Raw genomic sequence first — 20,071 nt, forward strand, 5'->3', positions numbered from 1 at the left:
CTTTAAAGACATAATTTAACGATTGGGTAAGATTAGAAGACTGATATCATTCTCATGTCTGTATGCTTAATAGTGAAGGTATAGCCGGGAACCAGCTAGCTTAGCTTAGCATACGGCCTGGAACAGGAGCAATCAGATAGCCTGGCTCTGTTCAAAGGTGAGCTTTACAGATGCTGCTAGGATTATTTGGTTGTCATTGGAGAGAGCCAGGTTAGCTGTTTCCAGTTAGCTAAGCTCAGGTGCCCAGCTGCTGGCTGTACTGAAGCTTCATGGTGGATTGATGGTGGTATCTTCTCAACTAACTCTCTGCAATAAAGCATGGAGGAGCATTTCCCAAAGCATCAACAATTCCTTCAGTGACATTTTGAGCAAGCCACTTTTATAAGTTACCTTCACGTTGCTCAAACAGCTACAATGGCTGCATTCATTACATTTAGACTGAGCCTAAGGCCGAGCTAAAATCACTCAGTCCACTGCACTCCTGAGCGTTCATCAGATTAGTGTTAAACTAACTCACCCGGCACACTCTGAAACAAGGTACAATATTATCTTTTGTCGCCGGAGCCTAAGCTTTTCATCAATCAAGCTTGAGCACCTGCAGCCAAAGGATCCAGTGTTGTATCATATTCTTCAGAGAATGTAACTGCACCCTGTAGTCACTCACTGGAGACCTTTGTCTTTGTGTGGGAAAGTAGTGTTGTGATAGCTGCCGAGCCGCAGTGAAAATTGACATAATGTTGGTTTCCTGCTCTGCCCGACAGGCCAAACGGTCTCCCCTCAGTCCCAGCCAGCCAACAATGAGGGCAAACAGGACGTCAGCCGAGAAAACAGCGCTGTGGACTTCAGCAAGGTGAGCAAGCAGACCCACCACTGATCCCGCTGTTTATGTACGGCCACTGATAGCTGGACACGTAACTAGTGCTGTATATTTAACCAAGCTTGGGTTACGTGTGAAATGGTCAGCCTGGGAAACCAGCTCGGAGTGAACAGGAGTTATGTTTGTTTTCTGTAGTTGTGTGGCGTCAGATCCAGCCAGTATTTTGATTTTTCTTCAGATTATTTACTGTAACAATCACTCTCACTCTCAATCTACAAGCAGAGTGGAACCAGGGCTCCTGTAAAAGGCATTCACTTAATCTATAAATCTATAAATAAGGCCTCATTGGCATTAAAATTTCTTAAATCAATCTTTCAAAAGACTTAAAATTCTAAGAAAATTTTATATGATCAATCCCGCTTTACACTGCAGTGTAAAATCTCAAAATAATTGGTAATATCTATTTTTAAAATAATTTAATGAATTTAACCTTACACGGCTCAGGATAGAGGAACCAGCAAAAACAACACCTATGTAGATTTACCGCATTCAATCAAATGAAAAATAAACAATCTTTTGAACCAAATGAATACTTTTTTGACAACATAATACGTTAATTGTTTCACATGTTTAACAAAGTAGATCATCTGTTTTTCAACTTGACCAAAAAACTCATGCTTTATGTTGTAGTTAACATTTGGAGAAAGTTGTCCCTCCCTGTTTCTTTTTTCAGTTGTAGTCATTGTAAAATTGTCTTTGGCATTTCAATGCAAGTGGCATTAAAAAAGTCAAAAAAATCATAAATGTAACTGTCTTGGTGTAGGAACCCAGTGGAACATTTCTTTAAATCTTTTGTCTTAAGATGGTTTCTTTCTGTCTCTCAGATCGACCTCCACTTCATGAAGAAGATCCCTCCCGGTGCTGAGGCCTCTAACGTCCTGGTGGGGGAGCTGGAATTCCTGGAGCGCCCTGTGGTGGCCTTCGTCCGCCTGGCTCCGGCTGTGCTGCTTAATGGCCTGGCTGAGGTTCCCATCACCACCAGGTGATACATGAACTGCTGGAAAAGCTCCCTTTCTCTGTCTCTCTCTGTATTCTCTGTCAAACTGGAATAGATGAGCTAATAATCCCCTTTGGAGAAGTTTTTTGTACTCAAACCTGTCGTCCTCTGTGCTGCACAGGTTTCTCTTCATCCTGCTTGGCCCCATGGGAAAAGGACCACAGTATCATGAAATTGGCCGGTCCATTGCTACCCTGATGACTGATGAGGTGAGGCACAAGTGCAGCATTATTAAGGTTCAGATTTTAACTCTTCAAAAACTGGGCATATTGACTTGATTTCTTTCAAAAAAAATCTAAAGAAAGCAAGAGCAACTTTAGAAGAACTGACCCAGAAAGTGGTAAAAAAGTGTAAGTAAATGGAAAAAAAATTTAAAAAAAAAAAAAAAAGCTGTATATTCTGTATAAATTCTAATAATTCTGTAAAATAATTTAGTTTATGTATATATATATATATATATATATATATATATAGAGCGAGAGAGAGAGAGTTCTCTGGACATTTTCCCCAGAATTTTAAATATAATTTTCTAAAGCAAACACCTTGCATTTTGCAGGACGTTGCTTGCCAAGTTGCTCAGGTTTTAAGAATTGACTTATATTTACTTTATATATTTATATATATATATTTACTTTACTTTATAATTGCTTTAGTTAAAATTTGTGAGATGCATCCAAATGCAGCACAAGCAAAGTGATGCTGATCCAGGTTTGAAAGGGTTAAATATTGAAACTGCTCTACTAAATGTAGTTTAAGCTTCTGGAGATCTGCCAAACTGTCATGAATAATAAATAACATAACCAGGATGCGCCAGCGTCTCCTTCAGTTTCAGCTGCTGGCAGCAGAGTTAATGTATATATTTATATATATATTGGCCTCCCTGCAGGCATGCAAATGATTTTGAAATAAAAATCACTTATTTATGTGGTAGCTCTTACATTTAGTTATTTAAAGAGCTCCTTTTAGTTGTTGTTAAGTATTTAAGATTATTATTAAAACGTTGTCATTTTTCTGTTGTATTGATTGTAACAAATAACTCCGTTTTTTACTTTATTCATTTATTTGCTAATTTCAGGTATATTTCTTGTTACTTTTTTTTCAATTAATTTCTTGCTAATTTTTTGGGGTCATTTCTTGTTAAGTTGATCATCTCTAAGTTTTTTTTTTTAAAGAAATGAAGCTTATTTGTTTCAAAGGGTTATGTTACTTATTGTTAATATTTAAAGAAGCACGTGAGCCATTAAAGATGTATAATAAGGATGGTATCTTATTTTCTTAAATGTACAAACATAGAATTATGGTCATGCACTCATAATTGTATTCCAAAAATGGAACAATAAATGTGAGATACTTGTCTTTTTGTGGTTTTATACGGCATTCTGGTGGTTTAACGAGTAGAGAAATCATCCCGTAAGTTGCTTTTTCTGTAACTGAGCCTGACCTTTTATCTCTGCTAAAGAGCAGGAGAGGCCTTTGGGGATCAGTAGAGTATGTCATAAAAACAGTGACAGGATTTCCCAGCGCGGTTAGGAGCTAGCGTTACTGACTATCATCAGAGCCAGATGTTGCCTTTTTTTCTCGTTAGCAGCTGTCCTTTGGGATGTTTGAAAATAGAAGTGTGTGGATGTCAGCTTACTTCATCATATAAGGGAACGCACTGTGCACATCACTGTGATTTACTTTGCAGGAATAACATTATTTTTTCCATATAAATACAGAGTGACGATGGCTGATGGATGCTCTGAATATTTCACATTGTTGTCTTCACGTCATGTCTGCTGATAGGAATAATCCTTTGCCCAGTAAACCTGTTATGGCACTGGTGTATGACTCTGTTAATCCACTGAGATGTACTCGGTGACCCAGTGTTACGGCAGACTGTTAAAGAAACTCGCTCCCTCCGTGTGCTCCACAGATTTTCCACGATGTTGCTTACAAGGCCAAAGACAGGAACGACCTGGTGGCAGGCATCGACGAGTTCCTGGACCAGGTGACAGTGTTACCTCCTGGAGAGTGGGACCCCTCCATCAGAATAGAGCCTCCCAAAAATGTGCCCTCTCAGGTAAACTAAAGGAAAAAAGGTTGTAAATGTGGAAAAGTGATTATTGAAAGCATTTTGCTCCAATTTGGAAAAAAAAAAGTTTTGGTTTATGACCTATAGGTAATGAAGTCCATAACTGTTTTTTAGAACTGAGTTAGAAATGGGCCCTTTGTAGAACCTCCGACTTAGGTTCTTGTTAGCACCCTTACGCCTTGATTTCACCACCAGCCTGTCAATGACATTACGTCTGCGACGCTTTATATCCCACCCAAGCGTCTGTGAGCGTCCTGCTGGCTGATACTGTAGACTCGCTGAGATTGTGCTTATTTTGCCTTTTTTCCCTTGATTTTGTGATCATTTCTCCTTGATTTTTGTGATTCTACCATGGCTTAGTGGGCTACATATGTAAATGCTTCTGTGTATTGATGTTTTTACCCACTTTGCTTTGCTGCAGCCTTACAGTCCAGCCAGGAACGAAGTAGATGAAAGAATTCTGGCCGTGTTTTAGTTAACATACATGTTCATCTTAATTATTGTACAAATCAATATAAAAAAATCCAGATATGCATGGAATAGATTGGAGATTTATGGCTGTGTTTAAGTTAAAACATCTTAAAACTGTTACACTATTATACTGTGAAGGATTCTTGGGGCCTTGGAACGATTTACAAAGCCATACTGAGTCTCCACTAGTTATGCAGGAAACCAAAAAAAAACTACAGAAGTAAACAATGGCAGCCGTTTCTTCTGTTCTTACAGATATTTGTGTTTACTCAAAAAACAAGCACGGACCAACAGTTAAGACCACTGCATGCTCTTTTTTGTCTTTTTCTCACTTGACCTCTCCATCCTTTCTTTTCAACCTGTAGAATATCGCATGCTGATGTTGTTTCGATTTGCACTCCAGGTCAAGAAAAGCCTGCTATTTTATGGTTCCAGTTGTAAACCAACAATTCAGGTTTTTCAAAGTGAAAATGGTTAGTTTTTGAAAGAGTCGCCTCCCTTGCTGCCACTCAAAAAGCTCTATCACTCCACAGTGTGAGAGCGTGTTTACAGTCAATCTGTCTTAATATATCAGTGTTGTTTCAAAATGTGCCTGTGAGTCCGCCCTGCGTCATCCTGCCTGCTGAGAAATATTTAAACATCTGTGTTCTCCTCTAATCTCGACTGCGTTGTACTCCGAGCTTTGATGCCGCTCCCCAGGGTTCTGCTCTCAATCCTCTCCAAAACATTAGTTATCTTTTCTTCCATTAGCTGTTTTGGTCTACTTTGAAAATCCGCCATCTTGTTTCGGAGAGAAACGTTATTATCTAACAGAAAGCTGCTCCAGACGATTAAAAGCGCCTTGTTTTTCTTTTCCTTGTCGTCGTCATTAGGCCCATGTGGTGAATTAATGACACGCCACTGTGCAATTAGATTGTGATGCCGATGAACTCTGTATCAGAAGTGCTCGATCATTTTTAGTGCGCTTATGAATGTGTTGGAATAACTGGAACATCTGCTGCAACAAATGTCTCAGTGGAGATTTAAGTGCAGCTGACGCTTGTTATTGTTCTCATGATGACGGCCAGTGACAGACAGCTGACTGACAGTGATCTTAACCACGCAGGAAAAGCGGAAGATTCCTCCCGTTCCCAACGGAGTGACAGATCTTGGAGAGTCAGGAGAACACGGAGGGCACGGTGGCCCTGAGCTGCAGCGCACTGGGAGGTACGTGTTACATGGCGACGGCGTGATTTGTGTTGTACAGCCTCGAGCTCTCGAAGCGCTTCTTTGTCCCTGTCCTCCTGTCGCCTGTTAGCTGCCCGGCTCTCCCCAAACTGTAAATTTCGGCTCTCTGAACAGGCAGACTACCCTCCTGGCACATTATCATTCCTCACACTTCAACCCCACAAAGAGCTTTTGTTTGAGTGTAAATTCATTAAGAGTTCAGATACTCTGTCCCACACTTAAAGTCACATTCCTCAATATCGCAACGTTATTTACGGTTTGCCACATTCAAGTACTCAAATACTGTACTGATGAAAGTTTAAAGGAACTCAGACTTTACTTACTGAATCCTTGTCACCAAATTGATCCAACAGCTCAACTTGCTAGATACTTTTCTCATTTTATTTATTTGTTCAGATTTTCGGAATATTCTATCAAACTTTGTTAAAAAAATTTTGACAAAGTATTTTTTTTGTATTTTTTTAAAAACTTTTTTTGTTGAAAAATCATGTCAAATAGATAAATAATCTTAACAAATTATTTTTTAGGATTTTTAGATACTTGTGAGAGTATCTGTTGAAAGACTTACACATTTATTTTATAAAACTTTTATGTTAAGTGTAATGAAGTATATTTACATAGTTGTATTGGTACGTTGAACGGGTCTCTGAAGTCCTGTGGTATGTGTCAATTTTGAGAGGCACTGAAGGATTTAAACTCATAACTGTCATTATTTCTGTTCATAACTCTTTGATAAAGGCACATGTGAAAGAAGTCTTGACATCAAGAATTTAATTTCCACATAATTTCATGGTGCAAAAAGACACCATGATTTGACAAGCCAGATATTAATAATTACAGACTGGAGTCAAGCTGGAAAAACATTATGTTGTCATCACCCAGAAATCACCTGATTGTGACCGGTGAGGTACTGGAGCTCCAGCTCGGCACATCGATATGATGGCGCAGTGCGCAGGGGGTGTTAAGTGCACATCTCTGTGCTTTAATAGCAGGCGAGTGAGTGATGTGCTGCTGCTGATCTATGCCATGCTGCAGTACAGGATCTTATCCTGGAAGCTCCGTCTCAGCTATCACCCCCCCACCAACCCCTCCACCACCACCGCCGCCAACACCTCCTGGGACATGGCACTGCTGCCTCAGACTGAAATAAGCATAATGTCCCACCCACTGTTGCCATAGCAACCATCTCTCGCTGGTTCAGCGAGGTCCCGGCTCGCTGCAGCAGGAGAGCCTGCTCACTGTGGCTGAAAGTCGCTCTTAGAAAGACGCATGAGTCGACAAACGTACACACTTACATTGATATAAACATGCGTAACGCCGAAGTGGAATCAGTGTGGGGGCACGGTCCCTTTTTAGTGTTTTGTCTCATGGTGCAGATGACTAACACTGTAAATGCAGTGAAAATAGAGCTTGTACTCTTAATAGTCCTCTGCTGAACTCACACATTAGTTCAGCAGTGGAGAGAAGTGCTGCCAGACTGCAGTTAATGAGGTCTGAATCAATGCAGTATGAGAACATGATACTGTGTATTTTAAGGGGTAGTGAATACGTTCGATGAGAAGATTAATGCCACTGTCACGCTGCACTGTGTTTCAATTTTGTGATCACATAACCACTTTGGGTGTAAATCACCAGTGTCATCACAATACGCTACCATACGATCCTTTGGACACCGATAAGATATCTGCTGATATCACAAAGTCTGCCCTGATACGATTTCGATTCGACTGAATCGATTTGATTTGTTTCAGGGTCCTGTGATAGATATGAGAGGATATTATCTGCCTTTTTAACACAATCAGTTACAGAAGAAGCCCTTTCTTTCTTTTTTGCTATCCGGCATAAATGTTACAAATTAATTACAAATAATTGTAATTGGTTAAGTGCAGTTTGCTTTAAACTGACTCCACTGACATACATCAAACCGCACATGAATTGATGTTAACCTTTAAGACTTCTTTAAATCTGGTTTACATTTTAACGCAAATTATGATCTTTTTCCAAAAACTTTAGAGCTAACTGGCTTCATTATCTGCTAGCCTGTTTTACGGTGACATGGAATTTCAAAATAAAAGCGTATTGTAAAGATGGCGATAAGGATCGATGTTTACACATCGCATCATTGAATCGATATATCGATCCAGATTGATGGATTGTTAGAGCCTTAATAACCACCAAATGCCATTTGCGGTTTCACATTAGCATGTGTATCTTTCATGTTTGCGTGCGATTCTTTGATAACATCCCTTTCTCTCCACAGGTTATTCGGCGGGTTCATTATGGACATCAAGCGAAAGGCTCCTCACTACCTGTCCGACTACACAGACGCCGTCAGTCTTCAGTGTCTGGCCTCCTTCCTCTTCCTCTACTGCGCCTGCATGTCACCTGTCATCACTTTTGGAGGACTCCTGGGTGAGGCCACAGAGGGACGTGTGGTAAGAAGCGACGTCTTTATTGAGACTCGATGATCACTCCCAAAACTTTTGTCTTCAACTCACAGTAACTGCTTCTTTTAGCCACTTGGGGGCCACTGAAAATCACCTCGTCATTGCACATTAATGTCCCTTATATTCATGAGAATGGAGTTTTGAAAGAGTTTAGAAAAAACCAAGGTCGGATATCATCTTAAATCTACATATACAGCCCCGAGTGTCTAGGGAGGACATGACTCAGAAGCTCATTTAAACAGAACCCTGCATCAAACGCTTGACAAATCTTGCTCACAGGCACCTTGAAACCAGCTGCTGAGTGAAGGAAGCGCACACTCTACCTTACCTTAATGATGCTGCTCCACTTATCTCTAGAAATCTCTTTTTCATTCCTCCGTATGCAAAATTCAGAGCATTAATACAGCAGCAAACCACTATTTGCTATGTAAAGATAGAGTGGAGTCATTGTGTCCTGAGCAGAAAATCAAGTCACGCTCCCTCTGCATGTGTTAGAATCCGAGCTTCTCTGTGGTTTGTTGTGGTGAGCTGGTCTGGCCGTGCCTGCATGCTAAACACTGTGCTTAAACACAGCAGGGCTTTGAGCTAAATGTTAATGTTAGCATCGAAACTCATCTCATTCAAAATCCCATTCGCGTCTTTATCGCTGCAGATATCTAAAAAATCCAGCCCGGGAACATAACCTCACTCAAAAGTGTGTTGGTGCACTCTTTTTTATTAGCCTTTAACAAACACCATTTCCCATAGGCCCTTGAGAGTTGTGGGTAAAATGTCACAGTTCAACAAAGAATTAATAATGCCGATGGGACTGTTAAATTTGCAGGTTTTTTTTGTCATAAACCAAAGTATTAGACAAAGTGACCTCATGATGTCTCTACATAAAAAGTCACGGGATCATTAAAGCTACTGCAGTTCAGTCTGAAGGGAAAGAATCTGTGAACCAAATCTCTCAGCAATCAACCCCAGTTGGTTTGATTTCTTTCAAAAAGAAAAGCTTGTCGCCTTCTTTCCATGTTTTTGAAAGAAATCAAGCCAATGTGTTGAGGTTTTAAAGGGTTAACTGAGTGTAACCGAGGTGAGAATGTAAAGCAGTTGAGTCAGAGCATTATTTCCTGTGTTCCCAGAGTGCTATAGAGTCCCTGTTTGGGGCGTCCATGACTGGAATAGCCTACTCTCTTTTCGCCGGTCAGCCCCTCACCATCCTGGGCAGCACTGGGCCCGTTCTCGTCTTTGAGAAAATCCTCTTCAAGTTCTGCAAGTACGTTATCATCCCCTTCTTCTTGTTTTCAGCACAAACTGTGTTTTTGTTGTGCTAAAATGTTTCAGTGTTGATGGTGGATGTGTGTGTTTTCCGCTTGAGTGCGGATGCCATATCTAATTGCTTGTCCTTTCACTCCTGTGTGTGTGTGTGTGTGTCCTGTCTCTCTCAGGGAGTATGGCCTCTCCTACCTCTCCCTGAGGGCCTGTATTGGCCTGTGGACGGCCTTCTTCTGTCTACTGCTGGTGGCCACGGATGCCAGCTCGCTTGTCTGTTACATCACACGCTTCACTGAGGAAGCTTTCGCTGCGCTGATCTGCATCATCTTCATCTACGAGGCCCTGGAGAAGCTGCTCCACCTGGGGGTGCACTACCCCATCAATAAACACAACAACCTGCAGAAACTCACACAGTACTCGTAAGTGCTCCTTTGAAATCCATACGTGCTGCTGCTTTTGTTTCTTTGCTTGATTATAGTTTTGGACTGCTGGATAAAAACAAGTAATCTGAAGGTGCATTCTGGCATTTCTCACTGTATTTTTTTATGAGATTTTATTGAGGTTTTTAAACTGAGAGGGAGAGTGAAAGGAATAATTCACCTGCAAAATGAGCATTTGTGTATCGTTTACTCACTGTTTGTTAACTTGAATTTGGGAGGAATGCATGCATGCCTCCATGGTGAAAGAAGAATCCAAAAAAGGCAAACATGAATTAAAGTCATTGGGGTCCACTTTAAACCATAGAAAATATCTACCAAAAAGTAGATAGTAGTAGTAGTTAGTGAAGTTAAGTTAGTTAAAAACTCTTACACAACTCCTGCAATCAAATTTGAGTGTTATTTATCCAGTCATAGACATAGTACTTCTAAAACGCGTGTATTTTTGCAAAAATAGCTTTTGATTGTGGACACTGATTACTAATTTATGAAAAATATGTCTGCGCTACTTTTTGGATTCTCTGTTCAATGTGGAGGCATGTAGAAAAACAACCTTTTCTTCACAAATTCAAGGTGACACAAGGTGAGTAACTGACAAAGAAAAGGTAATTCTGTGGGTGCAGAATTCCTTTAAAGGTGGAAAGATAAAAGAGGGAGAGACATGCGCCAGAATAAGCATCAAAATTTGATGATCACACAGACATGATTCACACATTTTTAGATTCAGAGTGACTTTTACTTCCCGAGGATACCACCACCATAACTGGAGAACTTGCCTGAAAGCAATCACTTTTCTAAGTTCTTTAATTTTAAATAGTTACTTGATTAATTAGTAATTGATAAATGACTGAATATGAAAATGATCATTACTTGCAGCCCTACTTTAATTTGCAGTAAAATTGAAGCAGTATGGATTTAAAACTGAACTGATATTTTTGTTGTTTGTTATATAAGACCGTTTATGGATTAAAATCCAGTGGATGGAGATTAGTTTAATGGCAAGAAAACAACGTGAAAAAGCATGGATATTTTCCCCTTTAGATTAACCCTTTGGAACCTGGGCAGATTGGCAGAAGGCGATGAGCAACTTGATTAGAAATGACCAAGAAATTAGCTTGTAAAGCTACAAGAAAATGACCTCAAAATTAACACAGCAAAAAAATAAAAAAATAAATAAATAAAAAAACCAACTTAAAAACAAAACAAAAATTAAAAAAAAAACACAAATATGCAACAAAAAAACAACAAAACAAAAAACAGGGAAGATTAAAGAAAAAGAAAACAAGAAAATGACCTGAAAAAAATGATTATAATTCTGCAAAATAATTTAAAATATATATATTTTTTGCAAGTTGCCCTTTGCCTTTTTACACGTTTTTGAGATAAATCAAACCAATTTGCTCAGGATTCAAAGGTTTAATAAACAATAGGCAGCAATAGGAAATCATTGTGTAGGGAAGAACACACTCTAGGAGAAAAACAGAAGAAAAACACTGCATGTAGATGAAGAGAAATGAGTAAGGATCCAGATATTACTTTTGAAAAGTTCTCTGGAAACACTTTGAATGCATTTGGAGAGTGAATCAATAAAAAGTGAGTCATTTCCTTTTAGGAACTGCAGAAAAAAACAAACTATCACTTACATTCTTCATTACAAAGCTGTTTACAGGGAAGTCAATAAATAAATGATCTGCACCTCCTTATGTAATATATTTAGAAAAATGCTGAACCGACGAATGTTTAATATCCTCTCACATCTTCGGAGCGTTCTTTACTGATGTTGTCATTGTTGTTGCAGCTCGTCTCGCATACACAGCGCTCACAACTTGGCATGTTTACACGCACACGTGCTGCATCAGTTTTGCTGCCTCATCAAACGACAGATGGTGCAGCGGTACAGTAGACACACTGTCCAGTTTTTCTGTAATGGTGCTTTATGGTGAATAATCCCATGTTGAGTGTGTGTCAGGAGCAGCGTGCATTATCCCGACACATAAGCTGGCTGGTGACTGTGTCAAGCCAAGAGCTCCTTCTGTGGCTTTCTATTCTGGTGTAGTGGACAGCAGGGGATGCTGACATTTAGTTTAGTGAAATGCCAGGAGAAGAATTTGTGTCATGGTGATGGCTCATCGTGTCGCTGTGGAATGGAGAGTGAATTAAGTTAAGTAATAATAACAATGATAAATACATACATACATAAATAATATACTCCAGGCCCAGTATAAGAGGTAAATGAAACAATAAAAAGCAGAATAATAAATAAATGTTAAAAATGATAAAGTTGATATACCATCTTGTTAAACACTAAAACAGACTAAAATAAACAGTCATTAAGTAATTAAACATAAGTTAAACAAAAGGGTGCACCTGTTTGAGAACATAAATTATCCTCAATAGATTTTTTTCTGATTGATATTAATTTATTTTTTTATTGTCGATTGTTATAAACACCCTTTTCTCCTGTCAGTATTTAGGAAAACTAAACACAAATGTGCTCCACAGGTGTGCGTGTGTGGAGCCCACAGACCCCAGCAATGAGACCTTGCAGTACTGGGAGGAGAGAAACATCACAGCCTCTCAGGTCAACTGGACCATGCTGGAGGTCAAGGTAAGGAACCCTCCACATGTGAAGTGAATTATAGCAAAACAGCTGCTGTACACTGTAAAATCTGATTTTATTTTTTAAAAATTTTGTAAACAGATATAGCTATTATTCTTAATTTATGTTGAATCTTATTAAGATTTACTTCACTAAACCAAGTTTGCTGTGCTATATTTCTGTATTCTGCTGGTTGCATAATAGTCGGTCATGTTTGTATTTTCTTAAACATAAAACTTCTTTACTGGAAAAATCCTCTGTGTGTTAACCCTTTAACAGGCATTGTAACCACACGGTTGAAACTTTTTATGATCAAATTGCTTTACTAAAAGCTTGGCAAAATCCAATTTCATTTTATACAGATGCTTATATATGATAACAGTGACAATTGTTTTTTTACCGTATATTTTATACAGATTTTTTTTTCTCGATTCATTTCTATATGTATCTATAACAATGACTATTTGTTTTTTAGCATATATTTCATACAGATTTTTCTCACTAGATTCATTTGTATTTGTATCTATTTATTTTTGTAAATTTATTGTATGTATGAAGTTACTTTTAATTTTCAGATCTTTCAGATCTCTCTATTACATGACATTGAGTTTTGCACTTTTTACAATGCATTATACATGGAAAAAAAAGTTTTTTTTTATAAATTGATGCGTTTCGTTAACATATTCAATGGTCTATTATGTACATTTTTTGCAAATGTGTTTCTTAGTGTGACTGTTAAAGGCTTAAGTCAGACTAACTTGATTAAATTAAGTTGCTAACACACTTAGAAGGGACAAGGTAGTCATTTTTTAAGTTGCAACAACTTCAGAAAATGAAGTAAATGCAGCTAAATTTCAAGTATACTTAACAATTAGATGTAAAATAAACATAAATTAAGATTTATGGTTATATTTACCTTCTCTTTTCAAGGCAATTGGTTTCCAGGATTATTATAAGTAAGATCAGCTTGTCAGGTTTTATAATGTAGGTATATATTTTTAAAAAGTGTCATCTATGGCCTACTTGAGCTCATTTTATCTTGCGTTCAGCAGTAAGATGTAAAGAAATCACAGTCAAAGTGAGTGCAGGAGAGAAGAGGAGAGGCTACAGAGACAGAAATAGCACATCTGATCACAGCCACAAGCAAAATACCCCAGAAAAGTTGGTGATATTTCTTACAGTCTCTGGCACCGCGTCGTGTCTCCCACACTTTGCCTCAATCAAGAAGTGTCATAAGTCTAGGCGGGGATTAGGACCATGTGGGCAGGATTTGACGGGATTTATCCGTGCGGAATGAGCGTGGAGATGAAGTGTGAAGAGTGGATTCTCTCACTGTCAGACACAAATAAGTCGTGCCAGTGGCGGCGTGTGACTCCTACACACGCTTGTTGGAGGTATAAGCAGCAAACGGTTTGAGAGGCACGAGAGGCCACTGGGATTGTATGCAAATGTATGAATCATGTACTATATAGATATTTAAAGCATAGAGTGATGAATACATCAAATCTGAATGTACCACTGACACGACATCCATCATCGCCATCGTCTTCACCGCCATTCTAATCATGTATTTATCCTCAATTATCATCATCATCATCATCATCATCATCATCATCATCGCCGTGTCCTCTGGTGCCAGTAGGAGTGCGAGATGTTGCACGGGGAGTTTGTCGGCAGCGCCTGTGGTCCCCACGGCCCCTACATCCCCGACGTCCTCTTCTGGTGCGTGGTCCTCTTCTTCTCCACCGTCTTCATGTCCGCCTTCCTCAAGGAGTTCAAGACGAGCCGCTACTTCCCCACCAAGGTACACACTGATCCCTGAATAATGCATCTCCTTCTTTTCATTATGTCTAACTCTTTGCATCAGTTTTGAAGCACACAGACTCAAAGAGTCCCTGTAAGACACTGTGTTCGAGTGCCCGGTGGCTGCAAAATTGAGTCTGCTTCATTAAATTTACAGTCCCCCATTCACTTCTCATTTTGTTACGGGAGTGAAATTGCTTCTCATGTCACGGCTTCGCCTCTGCCTGTGTCTTTTAGATTCTGCTGCCATCTATTTGTTGTTTTGTGCCACAGCAGAAAGCCTGCAGTGTGTGTGGCCGTTCTATGTGTGCAATTTCTATGATTTATCATTGAGATGACACTCATGAGCTAATGTGTGGCGTGATGCTGGCACATGAATCTACGGTGCACCGGCGCCACCTTGTGGTGATAAATGCGTTGCTGTAGTCTGCATGTGGTACAGTGTGGAGATGTCAAAAGTCAGAGAAAAGAGTATTTTTGACAGCTTCCAGTTATAAAAAAAAGAATTAGCAGAGCAATATTTTAATCTGATAGAAATCTTTGTCAAATAAACATTTGAGCAGCAGCAGAACACGACATACACAAACACAGACATCACTGAGGGGGCTTTGATCTGCACGACTGAGTCAGTCTGACTCAGTCGGAGCAGAGCTGGACTACACTGAGTGACACTGCAGGGGACAAAACAAGCTGCTATGCAAAGAGCAAAACCAAAAAGCATTATATGTTACACACGTTATCCAAAAGGAAAACAATATCATAAAAGAAAGTACATAGAAAAATAGAAAATAAATTTCGATTTAATTCTAGATAGTTTGCAAACTATATTTCACTTTAGCTTTTATTTTTTGTTTTATTTTTGTTTCAGTGTTCATTTTAGTTTTTGTTTGTTTTTGTTTTTTAAAATAATATATATCAGGGGCAAGATTTTAAACGTTCAGAATAGATAAAACAATACAAACACTTGAGGAAGAGTGATTCACAGTCTCAATAAACATAAACCAATAACTCCTCATGGCTAAAACTTAAGACACCTCTTGTATATTTTAAATTATTTTAGTTTGTAAATACACAGTATTGGGGTTTTTTTCTACATATAATTATTAAATTAATTTAAAAAAATATATATTAATAAAAAAATATTAATTATTATTAATTATTAAATTAAATTTAATCCAGTTACCTAAAATGTTTTTTAAACCTTGTTTTAGTGAACTATACTAAATTTGGTGGGTACAAACCAAAAAAGTGCAGCACTAAAGAAAGTAGGATGAAGTTCATCACATATGCTGATCTACTTCAGGTGCTTTGGAAAGAATAAGAGATAGGCAGAGACTTTTTCTTTTAAATATTATTTTTGTGGGCCAAGGTTCAGTCTGATTGCAGGAGCTTTTAGTCTCCATTCTGCTGTAAAACAAGATTAACTGGGAGCAAATTCGGAGAGGGTGCTGATCTTTTGTCAGACTTTTGCCTTCAGTTTGTGTTTAAATCCTGCACCTGAAGTTTTCTTTTACAACATCTGCATATAACTGGGACTCTGTCTCTTTGTTCACTCCAGGTGCGCGCCATCATCAGCGACTTTGCTGTCTTCATCACCATCCTAACTATGGTTATTGTAGATTATGCCTTGGGGATCCCCTCACCTAAACTACAGGTGCCCAGCAACTTCAAAGTAAGTCCACGTGAAGACTTATGCATGCATCAGTTTGGTACCTTTACTTTAGATCTTGATATCTTAAACATCGATTAAATGTGTTTCCACACATTATCATATAACAGCATAAAATCAGAACAAATGTGACAGGTGAGGTCAAGAAATGCTGCTTGAATCTGAGCAGCTGCATCACAATTAATTGTTTTGATTGTTTAATGGGTTTTTTTGAAAGTGCATATTCAACTTTATCAACCAGCAGTTGTTGTACCTTTAATTCTGTGATCTGACGTGATTCTCTTTTTTTATGGACTCCGTCAGAGAAGTGATGAAATTATTCCTCTTGGTCGACTCTCCTGACACTTAAATTTTGCAGTGTCTGTCAAAAGATGTTTGCACACTTAAAATGCATTCCAGAGCGGTAGCATGGTTTGAGAGTCTTTCGTTAAAATCGTCTAAATCCTTTCGGAAGAATTGCAAACTGTTTTTTATGAACTGTTCATCTTTTACAATTCTGTCAAACCTTTTTTCGTTACTAACTTCTTCACATATTTGTTTGAGCAACAAGAAAGAAACTTGAAGAAATTTGTTCAACTATTTATTGACTCTAAGTTAAAATGATGTAACAGACGTGTGTTTATTCTCTGCATATTATAACATCCATTTTCCTCATTTTTACCCTCACTCTCACCAGCCAACCAGGGATGATCGTGGCTGGCTTATTAACCCCGTGGGGCCCAACCCCTGGTGGACCACAATTATCACCTTTGTCCCCGCGCTACTCTGCACCATCCTCATCTTCATGGATCAGCAGATCACTGCCGTCATCATCAACAGGAAGGAGCACAAACTAAAGGCATTTAAAACTTTTATTTAAAATCATAAAGTCACCACATTAGCCAAAAGACTGTTTTTTTCAGCAAATATATCTTTGTATTCTGTAAATCACCTGCTGTCTTTGAGAATGTTTTGTATATGTTGTTAATGCATATATGTGCAACAAATGTGTGAATAAATCTCAGCCCTCTTTTAAAAATGAGTGGGTCAAACTATAGCAGAGCTCTTTTTTAGTAATCATTTAATAATAACTGCTGAATCTAAGTCTCACTGACTGTGTCTGGTCCCCTGCAGAAAGGCTGTGGCTACCACCTGGACCTGTTTGTGGTGGGTGTGATGCTGGGCGTATGCTCAGTGATGGGCCTGCCGTGGTTCGTTGCAGCCACCGTGCTCTCCATCTCCCACGTCAACAGCCTGAAGCTGGAGTCCGAGTGCTCGGCCCCCGGGGAGCAGCCCAAGTTCCTGGGAATCCGAGAGCAGCGCTTCACCGGCCTCATGATCTTCACCCTGATGGGCTGCTCTGTCTTCATGACCTCTGTGCTAAAGGTCAGGGGCCAAAGTACACACCCACACAGTCATTTTACAAACTTGTCAATCATTAGTAAAAGATGACCATAAAACCAAACCGATAATACCATACTGATACGATTCGTTACGATACTTTAGGACATGATGCAATACAGTGCAGTTCAATGCAGTTCAGTGCAATAAACTATGATACGTTACGTTATGATTCAATGCGATTCAGTACAGTAGGATATTTTACAATACTTTGCGATAGGATAGGGTACAATGCGATACGATACGATACGATGCGATGCAATATGTTACAACAGGATATGATATGATATGTTACAATAGGATAGGATACAATGCAATACGATACAATGCGACACAATGTTACAACAGGATATGATGCGATATGTTGCGATAGAATAGGATGCGATGCGATACAATGCAATATGACGCGTTGTGTTACATTATCATACGATACGTTATGATCGGATACGGCACAATCTGATATATTACAGTATATTACAAAACGATACTTTATGATACACTTTAGCATCCCAAGACTAATGAAGGCTCTGATAAGAAATCATGGTAATTCCATCAAATATTGATTACTGATCTCTTCCTTAGTTTAAACATTAATATTGTGTTGTTAAAAGAAATCAACATGAACAAACATGCACTGCCTCTTTTTTTTTTCATTTTGACCTGTTGTTATTTTCTGCAAATAAATGCTCCAAATGACAGTATTCTTATTTACAGTGTGGGTAGAGTGTTTTCAGTAGTTTATAGAATAAAACAAAAATATTAATTCAACTTTAAATAGTTCAAAACTGATAGAGAAAGTGATAATTTTTCAGTGGTCTCTTAATTCTTTTTCCATAGCTGTATGTATGAGACATAAATATTTGTTCTCTCTGTCTGCAGTTTATTCCCATGCCTGTGCTGTACGGAGTCTTTCTGTACATGGGGGCGTCCTCACTCAGAGGCATTCAGGTGAGCTCAGTGTTTTATGTTAGTTTTTTTTCATTGGAAGAAGTAACAGAGGAAAGATGTAGGATGAATTCTTGAGTGGATGTGCGTTTGTATCCGTGCAGTTCTTTGACCGACTAAGGCTGTTCGGCATGCCGGCCAAACATCAGCCAGATTTCATCTACCTTCGTCACGTCCCGCTGAGGAAGGTGCACCTCTTTACCATCGTTCAGCTCAGCTGCCTGGTCCTGCTCTGGGTCATCAAGACCTCCAAGGCCGCCATCGTCTTCCCCATGATGGTAACAACAGAGTGTATTTGTGTATGCATGTATATTTGTGTGCTTTTATGGTTGGTTGATGTCCGTGCGTGTCTGCTGCGTCAGGTCCTGGCCTTGGTATTCATTCGTAAGCTGCTGGACTTCATCTTCAGCAAGAGAGAACTGAGCTGGCTGGATGACCTGATGCCAGAGTGGAAGAAGAAGAAGCTGGAGGATGCTGCAGAGGAGGTGCAGTACGAAGAAATGCCAAATCTGTCTGATGACTTAAAATTTGCACCACTGCAGCAGAAAAGCTGGCATCTGTGCAGGGTTTCAGATTCTCTCTTTTGTCTTGTTCTTCAGGAGGAGCACAGTATTATTGCCGAGGAGGAAGGCATTGTACAAGTGCCACTGGAGGGACACTATAAGTAAGTCATTTTGACCTTTAACCCTTAAAAACCTGTTGTGACATCAGTTTCTTGTGCTGCATTTGTTCCTCATAATCTTTTTAACCCCTTGAAATCTGAGCAAATTAGTTTAATTTCTTTCAAAAACACGGGAAAAAAGGCATTGACCAGCTCTGCAAGAAACGTCCCACAAATTGAAAGAAATTTGTAAAAGGTGACAAAGAAAATGACATGAAAATTAGTCAAAAAAAAGGGGGGAGAATAATGGGAAAATTATCAAAAACGAATGAAAAAGGTCCAGAAAACAATATTCATAATCATCATAATTCTATATTTAAAATTATGTTACAGAAAAAGAATATGCATATTATTATTTCGGGGTCAGTTGTTTTTTTGCTTATTTTTAGGTCATTTTCTTGTAACTTTTTACTAATTTCTTGCTACTTTTTCCACCCTCTGTTGGTCAGTTGGTCATTGCCTTTTGTACTGTCAGTGCAAAGTTTTTCTAGTTCTAAGTATGAATAAATATTGTGTTTTAGGTAGGCATCTTTTCAGAGTTTAGAGTGTATACATTATGATTGTCATGCCATGTTCAGTTATGTGTCACTTTTTTGCAGCATTTTTTTTAGGTTGATATAATTTTTCCACACGTGGTGCTAAATTAAGCATTTTTGACCAGTGGAGAATTGATATCGTCAAAAATCACTCCAGAATATGATGTGAAGACACCAAGACCTTCAGAAACACCATGGAAAAATCCATGTTGGGATTTGGCATCAAAAACTTTTAAAGAAATACATTCTTTCAGTGACTGGATGGGAAGCGCTTCTGTTCTGGAAACTATTGCAAGAAAACTCTTTATCGTCAATATACCTACGAACAAATAATAGGTGAAAATATCACATTTGTACATATATTTTGCATTTTAGGTGCCCTAACCTCCTGCAAAAGCAGTTTTTTCAGTGCTGAAATATTCATAGGTCTGCTTCAAGTACATACCAATCATAACTAAGTACAGTACAGTAACTCTAGCTGCTTGAATGCCAATCAAAGGTATTTAATTTTAGTATTAAATTGTTTTAATTGTAAAATATAAATCTATGTCCAAATTCTTGATGAATAAATTGTTTATGATCAGTTGAATGATATGCTAAAAGTGCAAGTTTCCTTCCAGACTTGAATGAACAGTTTGACATTTGGGATGTAAGGGATAACGCCTGATGAGGTATCCGTTATTAAGAACTA

The 20,071-nt window shown here is 38.7% G+C and overlaps 1 protein-coding gene across 4 annotated transcripts in view; it reads left to right on the forward strand.

The window, feature by feature from the left end:
• Window positions 1-20,071, forward strand: part of LOC121962653 (sodium-driven chloride bicarbonate exchanger-like) — a 58,147-nt gene that overhangs the window by 33,316 nt on the left and 4,760 nt on the right. For all 4 annotated transcript variants that reach the window (XM_042512884.2, XM_042512885.2, XM_042512886.2 and 1 more), the window contains 17 exons: window positions 762-850; window positions 1,702-1,859; window positions 1,996-2,083; window positions 3,790-3,936; window positions 5,525-5,625; window positions 7,907-8,081; window positions 9,218-9,351; window positions 9,524-9,769; window positions 12,290-12,395; window positions 14,029-14,190; window positions 15,748-15,861; window positions 16,535-16,696; window positions 16,972-17,223; window positions 18,118-18,186; window positions 18,288-18,461; window positions 18,546-18,668; window positions 18,783-18,847. In XM_042512884.2, coding sequence (XP_042368818.1) covers window positions 762-850; window positions 1,702-1,859; window positions 1,996-2,083; window positions 3,790-3,936; window positions 5,525-5,625; window positions 7,907-8,081; window positions 9,218-9,351; window positions 9,524-9,769; window positions 12,290-12,395; window positions 14,029-14,190; window positions 15,748-15,861; window positions 16,535-16,696; window positions 16,972-17,223; window positions 18,118-18,186; window positions 18,288-18,461; window positions 18,546-18,668; window positions 18,783-18,847 — 2,365 coding nt within the window. The remainder of the gene's footprint in view (window positions 1-761; window positions 851-1,701; window positions 1,860-1,995; window positions 2,084-3,789; window positions 3,937-5,524; window positions 5,626-7,906; window positions 8,082-9,217; window positions 9,352-9,523; window positions 9,770-12,289; window positions 12,396-14,028; window positions 14,191-15,747; window positions 15,862-16,534; window positions 16,697-16,971; window positions 17,224-18,117; window positions 18,187-18,287; window positions 18,462-18,545; window positions 18,669-18,782; window positions 18,848-20,071) is intronic.

This window comes from Plectropomus leopardus, chromosome 24 (assembly GCF_026936395.1).
Source record: "Plectropomus leopardus strain MGB_pleo_1.0 chromosome 24, ASM2693639v1, whole genome shotgun sequence".
Lineage (NCBI taxonomy): Eukaryota > Metazoa > Chordata > Actinopteri > Perciformes > Serranidae > Plectropomus > Plectropomus leopardus.